General features: G+C 50.0%; 1 protein-coding gene across 1 annotated transcript; it reads left to right on the plus strand.

The window, feature by feature from the left end:
* Positions 1–326: 326 nt before the first annotated feature.
* On the plus strand, positions 327–7,482 carry LOC310768135 (uncharacterized protein; the record flags this gene model as incomplete). Its single annotated transcript, XM_083625849.1, has 7 exons — positions 327–349; positions 2,527–2,641; positions 4,064–4,120; positions 4,814–4,913; positions 5,530–5,711; positions 6,814–6,928; positions 7,156–7,482. 7 exons carry the CDS (start codon positions 327–329, stop codon positions 7,170–7,172), a joined length of 609 nt encoding a protein of 202 aa, XP_083481975.1. The 3' UTR covers positions 7,173–7,482.
* Positions 7,483–15,528: the final 8,046 nt, after the last annotated feature.

A 15,528-nucleotide genomic window follows, 5' to 3' on the forward strand; every position in this document is an offset into this window, starting at 1 on the left:
GCAAGTGCTGGGGAGGGGGGCTTGGGAGGGAGTTCTCTGATGTCTGTGCTGGCGAGTTTTGTCGGCTCACCTGATTGTGGCCGTTTGTGTATCCAGCCTGAAGCACTTGGGAGAGGCCTTCTGAGACGTGGGGACGCCAGGTGGTCGTGGGATTGGGCACCTTCTTGTTAGCAGGGAGCAAAGGAACCAGAGACACAGATTTCCAAAACAAGCACCTGAAACTCACCCAGTTCTGCTTTCATCATTTGGGCTGTTCCAGTTTTGCACTCTGTTGTCACACCTCCCTGAATTTCAAGGATTCAAAATTACGGGAATGGTGACCGAAGATGCAGGAGCATCACCTGGGCAGGTGTGTGAAATGTGTGCAACCACCTTCATGGATAAGTCTGCTGTTCGCCTCCCCTCTGTCCCATCCCTTTTTCTCACCACTCTTCTCCCCTGCCAATCAGCATTTAAACAAAGGCACCTCAGACTAGGAAGTCTACTTCCAGCTAGGAAGTAGCCAGCCAAGAGTGCCTTCAGCCTAGATGTTAATCAGACCCTACAACTAAACCTCCCACCAACACCAAGATAAATTACAAGTCACCTCCCCTTGCCACATTGGAACCCCTTTAGCATTTAAATTTACGTTGCAGTGAAGACGGCAAGAAAGCCATTGAAAGGTGGATAACAAGTTAGGCAAAATGCACTGGGACACCTGGCTTCTAAGTAGGTTCCTGGGGTTCCCAAGGGAAGTATTGGGAATTTCTAGGTCTGGGCCCTGACATTAGGTGCAGAGGAAGGCAGCCCACATAGGCAAAAGATCTTGGGTGTTAAGTAAAGGCAGCATATTTTCAGTTGATTTATTATTACTGCCATTTTGTATTGCAGCCAGGAAGAGGAAGATCAATCCTTATTTATTTGTAAAAATATTTGTATACCGCTATATCATCCAAAGTATATCAAAGCTGTTTACAACAATAAAAACTACCACACACTTTGGGAACTACTGTATTAAGCTTTTTAAATATTGATTCTGGGTGAGCTGTTGCTTGCCTCTACAAGGAAGTGGAGGCATCTTCTTCCTGGGACAAGGGTGTGGAGACTTCACCCCCCCCCCCGCAAAAAAAAAACTGGCAGGCCTCCTTGTGTGGCTCCTTGTAGAGTGACCGTGTTTGGGATTTGCAATGGGGAGGTATGAACCTGGCTAGCTCTCCTTGAGGTCAGGCATCTGCACCAAAGAGAACTACCGTATTTTTCGCTCTATAACACGCACCCGACCATAACACGCACGTAGTTTTTAGAGGAGGAAAATCCGTAGGCATGCCACCCGTAGGCATTCCCTCCATAACACGCACAGACATTTCCCCTTACTTTCTAGGAGGAAAAAAGTGAGTGTTATGGTGCAAAAAATACGGTAATATCAGTGAGCATCCCTCATGAAGGCTTCCTTTGCAGAGATGCCCAAAGGGAGATTTGCTGCCCTGCTGAGAGGACTTCTGTGCCCCTTAAAGGTAAAGGGACCCCTGACCATTAGGTCCAGTCATGGCCGACTCTGGGGTTGTGGTGCTCATCTCGCTTTATTGGCCAAGGGAGCCGGCGTACAGCTTCCGGGTCATGTGGCCAGCATGACTAAGCCGCTTCTGGTGAACCAGAGCAGTGCACGGAAACGCCGCTTACCGTCCCGCTGGAGCAGTACCTATTAATCTACTTGCAGTTTGACATGCTTTTGAACTGCTAGGTTGGCAGGAGCAGAGACCGAGCAACGGAAGCTCACCCCGTTGCGGGGATTCGAACCGCTGATCTTCTGATTGGCAAGTCCTAGGCTCTGTGGTTTAACCCACAGCGCCACCCGCGTCCCTTCTGTGCCCCTTAAGAGTTGCAAATTGTGCAGAACTTCAGTCTGCATTAGCAGCAAGAACTGCTCCTATCTTGGAGCCCCAGGCAGTGTCTGTGTGGTTCGTGGGAGGTCTCTTAGCCAGCCACTGGCCAGCCCTGCTTAGCTTTCAGCAAGCGAGTGGCTGTGTGGGCCTTCAGGTGTGGCTGGGACCTGAGGTTTGGGAGCCCGGTAACCTGTTCCCAGAGCACCAGCAATGCCTGGAAATGAGAGGCAAGGAGAGGCGAGATTAAGACCTAATGAAAGGGCTAATCCCCCTTCCTCTCTTGCACTGATCCTCTTGGGTCAGGCAGGCGCTTATCCCTCCCAAGGCAACATCCCAGAGGGGAAGCCACAATCCCAGTCTCTGTCTTGGGCACCTGGTTTTGCTTGCAGCAGTGGAGCAAGAGCAGGTGAAGATGGCACTCTGCTGGGTGGGTGGGTCAAGGCAGGCATCCTGGGGGCAGGAGGCAAATTCTGCACAACATGCCTGTGTGTGTGTGTGTGTGTGTGTGTGTGTGAGAGAGAGAGAGAGAGAGAGAGAGAGAGATGCAATGTCATCCATGACAAATATCAGGAAAGAAGATGTGCTGTAGTTATTAGCTGATCCTAGGCACTTCCTGCCTTTTTGGTGCTTATGAGACCCACAGTTTCTCCTCTTTCTTCTGCAGAGGCGCCATGGTGCCCCACAAGAGGCTGCTCCACCCCAGAGCTGGCTTCAAGTTGCTTTTGGCGCTGGTGCCAAAGGCCCTGGATGGGCTTCTTCTCCTCTGGCGAGTCGTGTGGGTTAGTATATGTGGAGTAGTGTAGGACTTCATTAGCAGGCTGGGAGTAGCCTTGTGACTGGGTGAAACATAGCTCATGTTTTCCCCTCTGGGATCAGTCAGCCAAAGGGGAGGAGCCTTTCAGGAGATCACTGAGTTTTGCCTTTGCACAAACAGACCTTGCTGAACTTTTGCAGTGGCGTAGGCAGGGGTAAAACGGCACCATTTAGGCACCGGCTACACCCCCATCTCTGCCAGTGTTGTGGGCTCGCAACTGACCCCTTGATGCAATATGGACAGGGTTTGTCGTTTTTCAAGAAGAAACAACATTCCATTTAGTGATGGCTTTTCCAGAGTAACATTGGCTTCTAAAATTGTTTGGTGGGGAAAGAGTTAGAGTATGTACATACATTTCACTTTTAAATTTTGAAAAGTTTGCATGTTGGTTAGCAGACCATCCCTATTTTCCAAGGACAGTCCTGGATTTACAGAAGCCATCCCCATTTCTGATTTGATCCCAGAATGTCCCGCTTTTCCTTAGGATGTCTCTATTTTCATCGGAGAAATGTTGGAGGGTACGGGTTAGAGTGAATTGGGGGAGGTTCTGTGGGTTTGTGTGTGGGTTTTAAACTCCCTTGTTAATTGTGTCTTGTTTTTTAAATTCTCTGCTTCCTACTCCTTATTTATTTGTTTCATAATACCTATCTAAAAAGAGCATGGCTCAGTTGGTTGGAGCGTGTTGCTGATAATGCCAAGGTTGCAGGTTCGATCCCCGCATGGCACAGCCTGCATATTCCTGCATTGCAGGGGGCTGGACTAGATGATCCTCAGGGTCCCTTCCAACCCTAGAATTCTATGATTCTATGCAAGATGCTCATTTATAATTATAATAATCTACTGCTTGATTGTAAAAAAACAACCCTCAAAGTGGTTTACAAAGAGAATAAAGCTATAAATTTATCAGAAAAACAACTTTAAAAAAACCACACACAAAACATTCGAAAGATAAAACCAATAAAATAAATTAAAACCCACATCAGCTTTCTAAGCATCTGCATAGGCTTGTCTAAACAAAAAATGTTTTTAGCAGGTGCCGGAAAAGAGTGCAATGAACGTCCCTGCCTGATATCCATAGGCAGGGAGTTCCAGAGTGTAGACGCCGCAGGCTGTGAGCTTCCTTTCTGACATTCCTCAAATGTGGAAGCACCAGCATCCCAGAGGGTGGCAAGCAGAGGGTGGAGAAAGGCAGCCATGCTGCGCATTGTGGTTCAGAGGTTTGCACTTCACCAAACTGCAATGCCCTGGATTCTTTTGGGGAAGCCCTGGCAGATATAATGCTGTAAATGTGAGGCAGTTTGGTAGGGCAGGTAATGCACCCTCAGGTGAGAAAGGGGGTGGGTGGGATTTCCTTGCCCTTCTAACTGCTCTCTTTCCACCTCCACAGGTTATCTTGTTCTGTTACAAGCTCTGCTGGGAAGCCGCCTTTGACCTTGTGCAGGAGGTAATAGCCCTGAATCTTGCAAGTAACCCCCCACCCCAATGCCACCTCTATCCAAGCTAAATAGACATCTCAGCCTTCGGGGTGTCAGAGTGTTATAAAGGCTGGGGGTCTAAAATACTGTTATACGCAACCCCAGTCTCCAAATCATGAGAGCATCCTGGGGTTCCAGGAGCTTACCCAGGGTTTGGTTTTCTTGGAATGAAGGTTAGAGTAGACTGTGGTGTCTTTAGAGTACATAGTTTTATTTACACATATATACAACCTGAGGATGAAGATGGAGGGGCTCACAACGTCAACACCCCAACAGATCTTGCTTCTCCATTTGTCACAGCTTTGGATCCAGCATAGAGGAAGCATGTCTCTGTGTCTCCAGCTTCCAGCTCACTCTGGCTGCTGTTCTCCTACCCAGCAGCTAGGAATGGTGGTGGATGTGAGCCCCGCCCATTAACCCAGTGGGAACCATCACTCAGCTGTAGCTTTTGCTACCTGGCTCATTCTTTTGGGATGCTGATGAAGACACTTAAGTGGCCAGCTAAGGTCATTGTTTTACAAAAAAAATTGTCTGACTAGTTTAGCAAACTAACTAACCCTCACTGGGTACAGGACCCCAAGAATTGGAAGGGACTAGACTGACCCCCCCAATCCACAATAAAACCTTGAGTTTGATGTTCTCACCCTCTGCTGCTGTCTTAGGCTTGTTCGTCAATGACTTCATGGCTGGAGGACATCAGTGAAGCCCACCAAGGAGATGGGCTCCTCTCCTCACCAACAACCCCTGAGCCCCAAGAGGCAGGTTTGTAGACTTATGATGGGCATGGTTTTTTTGGGGGGGGGGAGTGAGATGAAGGGGTTGAACTAGATGGGCCTCCTGATCCAGCTGCTGCAGACCTCTTCTTAGTTGTTTTTTTTAATGATTCCTAGATGGAACTTCCATGGACAGAATCATGGAATGGTGGTGAGCAAGAGTGAGAGATGGCCATTGCTCTTACATCTTGCTTGTGGGCTTCCCTTTGGGGACATCTGGTTGGCTACTGTGAGGACAGGGTGATGGGCTAGATGGGGCCCTGTGTGGCCAGATCCAATGGCATCTCCTTCCATTCCACCCCATTAGTCCATGGAAACCAGCTTTGTCCACCTTAGGAGCAAATGGTTCTCCAGGGTCTCAGGCCGAGAGAAGGGTCTACAATTTGGGATTGTGTTAGCAGAAGATGCCAGGGACTGAGGTTGGGACCTTCTGCAAAGGCTCTGTTGCCACCAACCTCTGGGTTTCTTGTCTGAGGGTTGCCTGAAGTTCACAGGCAGAGGCAGTTGGGGCAAGGTATCTAACATCCTGCATCACAGGGGGTTGAACTAGAGATGACCCTTTGAACTCTTCCTTCTCTACGATTCTATGATCTTGGTGTTTCCAGGTGCTGAGAAACTGGGGAAGATGGTGCAGATGCTCCAGGAGTCCAGCAGCACCATGCTGGGGCAGCTTGTGGGTCTGGAGGCTGAGGTGCAGCACATCAGCCAGGAGCTGCGATCTGAGAAGCTCCTGTGGAGCAGCCGCTACCTGGAGCTGCTCAGGGAGCAGCAAGAACTGCTTGTGCAGGTGGGCCTGGAGCGGAAACCCCCCGTTTCCCAGGAGTCACTTCCTTAAGGCTCCTCTTCAGCGGGAAAGATGGTAGGGCAGGGGTGGGGGGCAAATCTGTACCCCGCCCCTAAAGCTGTCAGGACCTGCAGCTCTTGCTATTCTCCCTGGCTGTTCTCGGTCTGATGGGAATTGGAGTCTCAGTGGAATGGGCTACCTGGGAAGGTGATGGTCTCTCCTTCATTGTGGGTGGATGGACAGGGATTCTTTAGCTGTGATTCCTGGAGTGCAGTGGGTTGGACTAGATGGCCCCTGAGGTTCCTTCCAACTCTAGAATTCTATGATTCTATATCTGGAGGGCCACTCCTAATGGAAGGGCCACCATGTACCTGTGCCCCAAGACAAGAGTTTATTTTTGCAATTATTATTTTGCAAATTCCAAGGGCTAAGGCCATCCTGAACTGAGGACAGGCTGGAGAATGCCAGCGGGAAGGTCCTCTGGGGAAGCCCCACCAAAGGGAGAGAATGGAGCTGCGTTCAAGCTGTGCTAATGGGCTTCGGCAGCAGAACTTCATACTGGTCCCCCCTGCCCTACAGATCATCTCTTGTTGAAATTTATATCCCACCCTTCTCCCTCTGCAACAACCCTGAGTCCAGTCTCCCACCTCTCAGTCTACCCTGCCCCTGCTGGGTGTCCATCCGTGGCAACAGAAGTGACACTCGCTCAACTGGCAGCAGCCAGCCCAGCCCCTCCCCAGCTGGCTGATCTCTCCTCCACCTCCCTTCATGGCTTTGCTGTGGGAGACGCAGGCCACTCCTGAGCAGAACGGGCTCCACAGCAGAGCATCAATGTCAGCCAAGCCGATGTGGTGTAGCATTAAGAGTATAGGGCCAAGACCTGGGTTCGAATCACCACTTAGCCATGAAGCTCACTGGGTGACCTTGTGGGTCAGTCACTGCCTCTCAGCCTCCACCTACCCCACAGGGTAGGTGTGAGGATAAAATGGAAGGGGTGGGGGAAGAACTGCATAGGCCACCTTGAGCTCCTTGGAGGAAAAAAGTGATATATAAATTCAACAAGTAAAATCATAAATGAATGAATCAAGCCCTCTGTTTGGTGCAGTTCCAAAGGCAGGACCAGACTCTGTGGCTGCAGGACATGGAAGGGAAGAGTGATGCCCAAGAGGCCCTGGGATGCTACACAGAGGCTGGTGGCCAGAGGACACAGGCTGCAGCAGGCAAGTGAGCCCAAAGGACAGGGGATCTAAAGCTGGTGATGGAAGGGGAAGCTATATGGTGGTTTGGTAGGTCAGGGTGGCAGAGAAGGAGAACTTGCAGGGTAGCGAGATGCCGGAGGGGTGGTAGAAGTAGGCAAGAAGCTGGTTTCTCCCAAATGGGCTTTGCTGCTGTGAGTTTCAGCCTGCAATATGTTTCACCACCTGTATATTGTTCTGCTTCCTTTCAGAGCTTCCCTCTCCCTAGTCTTACAGACTACGAACAGAAGCCGGCTGAAAACAAGAGAGGCATGCTCAAAGTTGCACAAAGAGTCCCTTGTGGAAGGAGAACTGGAACCCACGTCTCTGTTCCTAGCCCCCTGGACTGCACAGGCTCACTGATAAAATAAAAGGATTAAATAATCTAGGGGTTGCTATATTTCAAAAAGTGAAAATCTGGACCCAAAAGTTGTTGAGCTTTTGAGCAGGTGCCGGGAAAGAGTGTAATGAAGGCCTCTGCCTGATGTCAATAGGCAGGGAGTTCCAGAGTGTAGACGCCGCAGGCTCTGAGCTTCCTTTCTGACTTTCCTCAAATGTGGAAACACCAGCATCCCAGAGGGTGGCAAGCAGAGGGGTGGAGAAAGGCAGCCATACTGCTCATTGTGGTTCAGACAGTCCAGAGACACTGGACACTGTTTCCGATGGCCAGATCCCAGCGATGTCCGGGAAATTCCGGATGTATGGCAACCCTAAATAATCCCAAAGCCAGAACCGTTGTGACAAGGGGGCCTCTGGGCTATACCGGGTTGCCTTCAGGTGCCTTGGGAGGGGGGTCAGATAACTCCATACCCTCCAACATTTCTCCAATGAAATTAGGGACATCCTAAGGAAAAGTGGGACATTCCGGGATCAAATCAGAAACTGGGACGGCTTCTCTAAATCAGGGACGTCCCTGGAAAAGAGGAACACTTGGAGGGTCTGTAACTAGGCCCATTTGGAGTCACGTCCTCCATGAGAATTTTCTTGCCTGAGATTCAAAAGAAACTCTAGGCTATAGGGGCTTTGATCAGATAAAGCTCCAAGGGTCTCCAAGAGGCAAACAGATGGATGAAACAGGAATGGGGCGGGGGGATACACAACATTTGTCTGTGTCCTTGACTGGTGGGTTGGCACCTCTCTCTGCCTGCATTCTGACCATGGTCTGTGGTGCTTTTGGTGCTATGGAGGGTGCTGCCACTAGGTGGCACCCATAGCCTTCTCTGTTTGCTGGCTAGCTGGCTAATTCTAAAAGGTCTCCCTGCTTTCAGATTTAAAGGGCACGGAGACCAGCTTCTGGAGGAAGGATGGGGTGACAGGGATTGAGTCAGAGCTGGTGGTGTGTGGTGTGGAGGTTATAGGCCGTGATCTAGCCTAATCTCCATACTTGATGTGGGAGATCAAGAGAGATGTTGTGAGAGAGGGAGAAAATACTTGCGTCCCTGATTCCTGGTACCTAAATGCAGGACTTTACGTTTATCTATTCTGAATCTCATCTTGTAGGTTTCAGTCCAGCATTCCAGCCTGTCAATATCATTCTGAAACTTGATTCTTCTTTCTGTGGTTTAAGCTGTTCCTCCCAGCTTCATTCAACCTGCAGATTAGATAGGCACCCTCTCTACGCGCTCAGACAAGTCATTTAGAAAATTGATGAGCAGCAGAATGCTTTGTACTTTCCAACCATATTGACAAAATACATACGTAGATGCGTTATTTTATTTGTATGCCACCTTTCCATAGTTCAAAACATGCTCAAGGTGGAAATTACAAACATATCAAATAATTACAAACATAACCCCCCCAAATCAAAAAGTTCCAAATTTGAAATTTTTTCACATAGAAATAATTGAACAATTCCCACACAAAAATAATACCAGTAACAGGAACAGCCTCCTGCAACAACACCCCCCTAAATAATACCGCAGTGCAATAGTCTGTTCAGCAGCCTCATCTTTTGTAGCTGGAGTCAGTCAGTCTCAGTCAAGATAGTCTCTGACGTCTTCAGCAAACTGGAATGTGTGCAGAAGAGGGAGACCAAAGTGACAAAGGGTCTGGAAACAAAGCCTTATGAGGAATGGTTGAGGGAGTTGGGGATGTTTAGCCTGGAGAAAACTGAAAGGTGATATGATACCCAACTTCAAATACCTGAAGGGCTGTCACAGGGAAGATGGAGCAAGATTGTTTTCTGCTGCTCCAGAGGGAAGGATGTGAACCAATGGATTTAAATGACAGCAAAGGAGATTCTGACTGAACCTTAGGGGAAACTTTCTGATGCTAAGAGCTGTTTGATAGTGGAACGGACTCCTTCAGAAGATGGTGGCCTCTCCTTCATTGGAGGTTTTTAAAGAGCGGTTGGGTGGCCATCTGTCAGGGATTCTAGAGCTGTGATTCCTGCATTGCAGGGGGCTGGACTAGCTGAACCTTGGGGGGCCTTCCAACTCTACAGTTCTATGATTCTATGAATCCTGTTGCAGTCCTCTTGAAACTTCCCTCCAGGCTGACGCAGAGCCATTCACAGCGAGCTCTCGGTGGCTATGGTTGCTCAACCACCCGTGGATCCACCTAACAGTGTTATTATCCAGCCCATGTTTTTACCATGTTGTCAACAAGGAGATTGTGGGAACCCTTGTGGATGGCTTTGTTGAAACCAAGATGTAGTGTGTGCATGCCTTGCCCACCAATGACCTAGTAACTCAATCAGCAAAGGAGATAAAGTTTCCCTGGCACAACTTATTCTTGGTAAACTCATCCTGGCTCCTAGTAATCAATGCATTCTTTTCTTGATACTCACAGACCAACCCCTTAGTAGTGCTGCTGCAGAGTTCAGCCCTGGCTAGTCTGTCATTTCCTGGATCCACCTTTCCTCCTCTTTTGAAGGTAGGGACAACCCTCCCCTTCCGAGAATTCTCAAAGATCACAGGCAGCAGCTGTGAAATAACTTCCACCATCTGCTTATAATTGTAGTATTATTTCCCCTCAGAGCTGTTGTTTGTACACAGGGGTAGGGACACCCCTCTCTTGCAAATTTGGGATGCCACCTAGCCAAGCTAAGGGCAACTTAGCCCTGCCCATTTCAGTGAGAAGGAGAGAAGCATGTGTGCTTAACTCTTGCATTAAAGCAAGCCAGTAATGTAGTGGATCATGCACCTAAATTCAAAGGACTTGTAAAAAAGCAGGAAAGGAAATCAGGTTAAGGCCATAATAAAAACTCTCTCAAGTAAATTTAAAACCCCACTTTAAAGGTACTGCTTGCTGTCATAGCTGTCACAGATTGGAAGCTCAAGCTGACATGCATGGTCTCTCACTCTTCATCCTCACTACAACCCTGAGGTTGGTAAGGCTAAGAGATTGGTCACCGCTCAAGGTTACCCTAGGGACATGGGTGGCGCTGTGGGTTAAACCACAGAGCCTAGGACTTGCTGATCAGAAGGTCGGCGGTTCGAATCCCCACGACGGGGTGAGCTCCCGTTGCTCTGTCCCAGCTCCTGCCAACCTAGCAGTTCGAAAGCACGTCAAAGTGCAAGTAGATAAATAGGTACCACTCCGGCGGGAAGGTAAATGGCGTTTCCGTGTGCTGCCCTGGTTCACCAGAAGTGGCTTAGTCATGCTGGCCACATGACCCAGAAGCTGTCTGTGGACAAACGCCGGCTCCCTTGGCCTATAGAGCGAGATGAGCGTGCAACCCCAGAGTCAGTCACGACTGGACCTAATGGTCAGGGGTCCCTTTACCTTTACAAGATTACCCAGTGAGCTTCATGACTGAGTAGGGATTTGGTCTGTCAGGTCCCTAGGCCAGCACTTTAACCATGACACTGCGATAGGTGGGATGAGAAAGAAATGCACTCTGAACATGCTCAGACACATGGTCCCCTGGATGACGATTTATTATTCCAGCTTGCCCAGGGCTCAGCCACTGGCTCCCACACCCCATCAGAGGAGAGGTTTCCTCTTTGCTTCTGATCTTCTGACGGGCATTTCCCTGCCCAGGTCTCTTCCAGAGGAAAGGCTAGGCAAGGTGCAGCCTGATGGCAGCTGCCTTCCCCAGGCACAGGATGAGTCATGCAGGAGAGGGCAGGAAGCATCTCGTTCTGTGGAAAGGCTGCTGGGAATGGGGATGAGCTGGATGCCATGTCAGAAGGGAGGTGAGCATGCCAGCCTGGGGCAACGGGCAGCACAAGGGAGGGAGGAACATAGGAATGTAAGAAGTGCCTTCTGGATCAGGCCAGTGGCCAGTCTAGTCCAGCATCCTGTACTGGGGTTCAGAAGCATGGTTGCTTCCAAACTGTGGAGGCAAAGCATAGCCATCCTGGCTCGTAGCCATCAATAACCTTACGATTTTGTCCAACCCTCTTTTAGAGCCATCCAAGTCCCTGTCCCTGTAGGAGCGAGTTCCAATAGTTTAACTATGCGCTACGTGAAGAAAGACTTTGGGCTTGTCCACACTTCCGCTTGCCCTGTGCCTAGAAAGAACGGGACTCCAAGCAGTTTTCGGCTTGCCCTGTGCTTTCTTTGTCCTGCTGCTCTCCTCTGGAAAAACCCGCCTGCTTCCTTGGGGTCCTTCTATGCAGTAGAAGGAGAGGGGAACCCCCCCCGCCCCCCGCATATCACTGTAGTCCAGAGAATCAAATGATGGGATGGGAACATCCGTTCAAAACTCAACTTATTGCATAAGAAGAGCCTGGGTGCTGCATCAGGCCAGAGGCGCATGTAGCCCAGCATCCTGTTCTCACTACAATCTGTCTCCACCAGTAACTATTTCCCCATCTGCAAAATGGGAACAATGGCACTCTGAGTTGTTTAGAGGTCAACCAAGGTAAGGACTACAAAGCACACTAGCCCTGTATCATAGGAACCCAACTAAGCCGGACAACCTTTGCCTATTTACGATTATGCTTCCTGTTGGGCTTGGAGCTCAGCAGTGCCCAGTCTCTGTCCCCACGGCCAGAGGAAACTCTTTCCTTGTTGATCTATAATCACGGTGGGGTGGGGGGAGTGGGGAGGTAGGGAAGGAGGGGATTCCCCTTCCACATTGGCTCAGACTGGGTGAGGCTGCTCTGTCTTCCTGGTCTCTACAGGGAGCTGTATCTGGAAAGGGAGAGAGAGGTGAGCAGAAGATAAGGCTGCAGATGGAATGAGCTATCGCCCCATGGACAGGTGTGACAGCAGAATTTTTAAATGCTGCAATTCCTCCTCTGTTGCCTTCAATGTGACAACCCTCACACAGTGAAGGGTAGAGCATCTGTCTTGCGTGCAGAAGGTCCCAGGTTCAATCCCTAGGGAGGGCTGGGAATGTCTCCCCCCTGAAGCCCTGTAAAGCAGCTGCCAGTTAGTGTAGACAATACTGAGCTAGATGGACCAATGGTCTGACTTAGTATAAGGCAGCTTCTTAGGGAGCCTGGAAGCCATCAGAGTCACTCATGTCTACTTGGCTGCTGCCCTCCTTGAAGCTCCAGGGAGCAGATCAATGGCTGTCCATACAGCTGGACCTGTGGAGCTGATTGACTGAGTGTGGCATGTATGTATGGAAAGAAAGAAAGAAAGAAAGAAAGAAAGAAAGTATTATTTATATACCACCTTCATCTCCAAAGGATTTCAAGGTGGTGTACCTGGTTCTCCTCACCATTTCATCCTCACAACAACCTTGTGAGTAGATTAGGCTAAGAGATGAGGACTGGCCCCACCCAGTGAGCTTCATAGCCGAGTGGAGATTCGAACTCTGGTCTCCCAGGTCATAGACTGACACCCTATCACACCACACTGGCTCCTAGAGTGGTTAGTGTGTTGGACTAGAACCGGGGAAACCAGGGTTCACATCCCTCCCCCACCCTCAGCCATGAAGCTCTCTGGGTGGCCTGGGGCCAGGCGCTGCCTCTCAGCCTAACCTACCTCACAGGGTTGTTGTGTGCATTATATGAGTGGGGGGGAGAGAACCATGTACACCATCTTGAGCTCCTTGGAGGAAAGGGGTGGTATAAAAGTGCAACCAATAAATTAAACAAATGCATTTCAGAGCGCTTACATAAACTCCGGCTGAAATGGGTGTGGGGTTTTCCCCACAATGGGTAGACCGAGAGAGACCCAAATCGCAGGTACTTGCAAGCCCTGTTCTTCTGCCTTCCCACTGAGCTGCTCCAAGCCAAGAGGCTGAGTGATGAGCTGAGCTCCCTGCCTCACGTCTCCACAGACACAATCTGAAACCAGTCCCAACAAGCCCTGCCCTGCTGCTCACCCACGCAGCAAGAGCAACAGCACAGAGGCTCCAGGAAGTTGCTTCGAAGTCAGGTGATTTCTGGGGCTGGGAAAACCCCTCACAGTGCAACTGGCTGGGTTCAAGGGAAAGTTCAGCACTGCCAAAGGAGAAGGCCCGAGAGTCCTCTGGGAGGGTGGGAGCCACCAGACAGGCCTGAGGGTGGGGTGGGGGGGAGCCAGGAGGAGAGGGAGGCAGCCTTCCCCACCCCTTGTAGTCTCAGGCAGGATCTGCTGATGAAAAGAGCCTTGCTCATTGCCTCTGTACCCACCCAGCCAGCCTAGGCTCAGGGGAGGGGAGCAGGGAGATTCTACATCAGGCGTCAGTAAACTTTGTCAGCAGGGGGCCGGTCCGCTGTCCCTCAGACCTTGTGGGGGGCCGGACTATGTTTTGTGGGGGGAAATGAACGAATTCCTGTGCCCCGCAAATAACCCAGAGATGCATTTTAAATAAAAGGACACATTCTACTCATGTAAAAACACGCTGATTCCCAGACCGTCCGCGGGCCGGATTTAGAAGGCGATTGGGCCAGATCCAGCCCCTGGGCCTTAGTTTGCCTACCCATGTTCTATATCCGTAAAGAGTAGCAGGAATCTTTCCCCTACCCCATCCTGTCCCTACATGGCATGTTAGCTAGTCTTGCATTGCAGAACACCTGCTTAGCCTGCATAAATTTCCAACCTCTGGGATCGCAGGTTTCAGGGCTAGGAAAGTACTCTCTGCAGAGCAGGCTCCCCTAGCCTGGCAGCCTCCAGGTGTTTTGAACCACAACTCCCATCAGTTGTGGTCCTAAGAGCATAAGAGGAGCCTGCTAGATCAGGCCAGTGGCCCATGCGGCCCAGAATCCTGTTCTCACAGTGGCCAACCGGATGCCTGTGGGAAAGCTGGAAGCAGGATTTGAACACAAGAGCCTCTGCTTTCCTCTGGTTTCCAGCAACTGGCAATCCTCTTTTAAAGTGGCCATCACTGCTCCCTGTGGGAGTGAGTTCCATAGTTTAACTGTGAGCTGCAAGATTTTCTTTTGTCTGTCCTTAATCTTCCAGCATTCAGCTTCGGTGGATGTCGATGAGTTATAAGAAGGGGGAAAATGTCTTTATATACTTTCTTCATATCATGCATAATTTTATAAACTTATGTCACCTCCTACTGTGAGAGTAGATGGGCCAATGGTTGGGCTTGAGCTGGTGGTGAAGGAATTAAATGCAGAGTCTTTCGCTCAAATGCATCAGACAGGCAGGCGGGAGTCCTGAAAGCCTCTGGTTGAACCTCTGACAGGCCTTGGGTGGAGGTGTGCTTGCAGTTTTAGTTTAGCTGAAGTTCCTCTGAAGTCACAGGAAAGCCCAGTGCCCGCCCCCCCGAGACTGAACAAAACTGGGCACATCCCATGATGAGGAAAGTCCAACGTTCAAAGCTCAGCTCGGCGTACAGAGCACGAAGCGGAGACACAAACAAGGAAACTCCCACCTCAAGACAGAGAGCAGCTTATTTCCTGCCCCCAAAACCACAGTGTGATTTTTTAATTATGCTTTTACCACTAGTAGCAGCAGAAGCAGCAGCAGCAAAAGTTTTTCGTCGTCTAGGCCGTGGGTCACCAACATGGCACCCATGGGTTCACACAGAGGAGGCCTCAAGAGGCCTTGCCTGGCAACCAGAGTCCCATCCCCAGCACTGAAATTAGGCTTGGAAGCAGGTTCCTATTTCTATTCTTTTTTCAGACTTGTGAGGGGGCACTTGGGGGTCCAGCTGGAGAGGGGAATTAACTCTCCCCTCAGCTGAAAACAACTCTCTGCACTTAGGGCACACCTCACACAGTTTCCCTCTTGGGTTTAAATTATGTTTATTTATGAAGTAAGGAGAGACAGAAAATATTTGTCCGGATAAAACTTGATTAACCAATTCTGCTCTTTGTAGCTGAGCAGGCAGGAGAAGAAGAAGAGGAGTTTGGATTTGATATCCCGCTTTATCACTACCTGAAGGAGTCTCAAAGCGGCTAACAATCTCCTTTCCCTTCCTCCCCCACAACAAACACTCTGTGAGGTGAGTGAGGCTGAGAGACTTCAGAGAAGTGTGACTGGCCCAAGGTCACCCAGCAGCTGCATGTGGAGGAGCGGAGACGCGAACCCGGTTCACCAGATTACGAGTCCACTGCTCTTAACTACTACACCACACTGGCACTGGAGGCACACAAGGAGTCCTGGGCACTCAGAAGTTTAGTGACGAGCCCAACAGAGGCAGGACCCTTCTCACCATGCGCAGCAGAAACTCAGAAAAGTGGCTTTTGGAGAACTTTGAAGCCATTCAGTTGTTATGTCAGAACCTGAGAAGAGCTTGCTAGGTCAGG

The sequence above is a fragment of the Podarcis filfolensis genome (genome assembly GCF_964270895.1).
Source record: "Podarcis filfolensis genome assembly, chromosome: 8".
NCBI classification, from domain to species: domain Eukaryota; kingdom Metazoa; phylum Chordata; class Lepidosauria; order Squamata; family Lacertidae; genus Podarcis; species Podarcis filfolensis.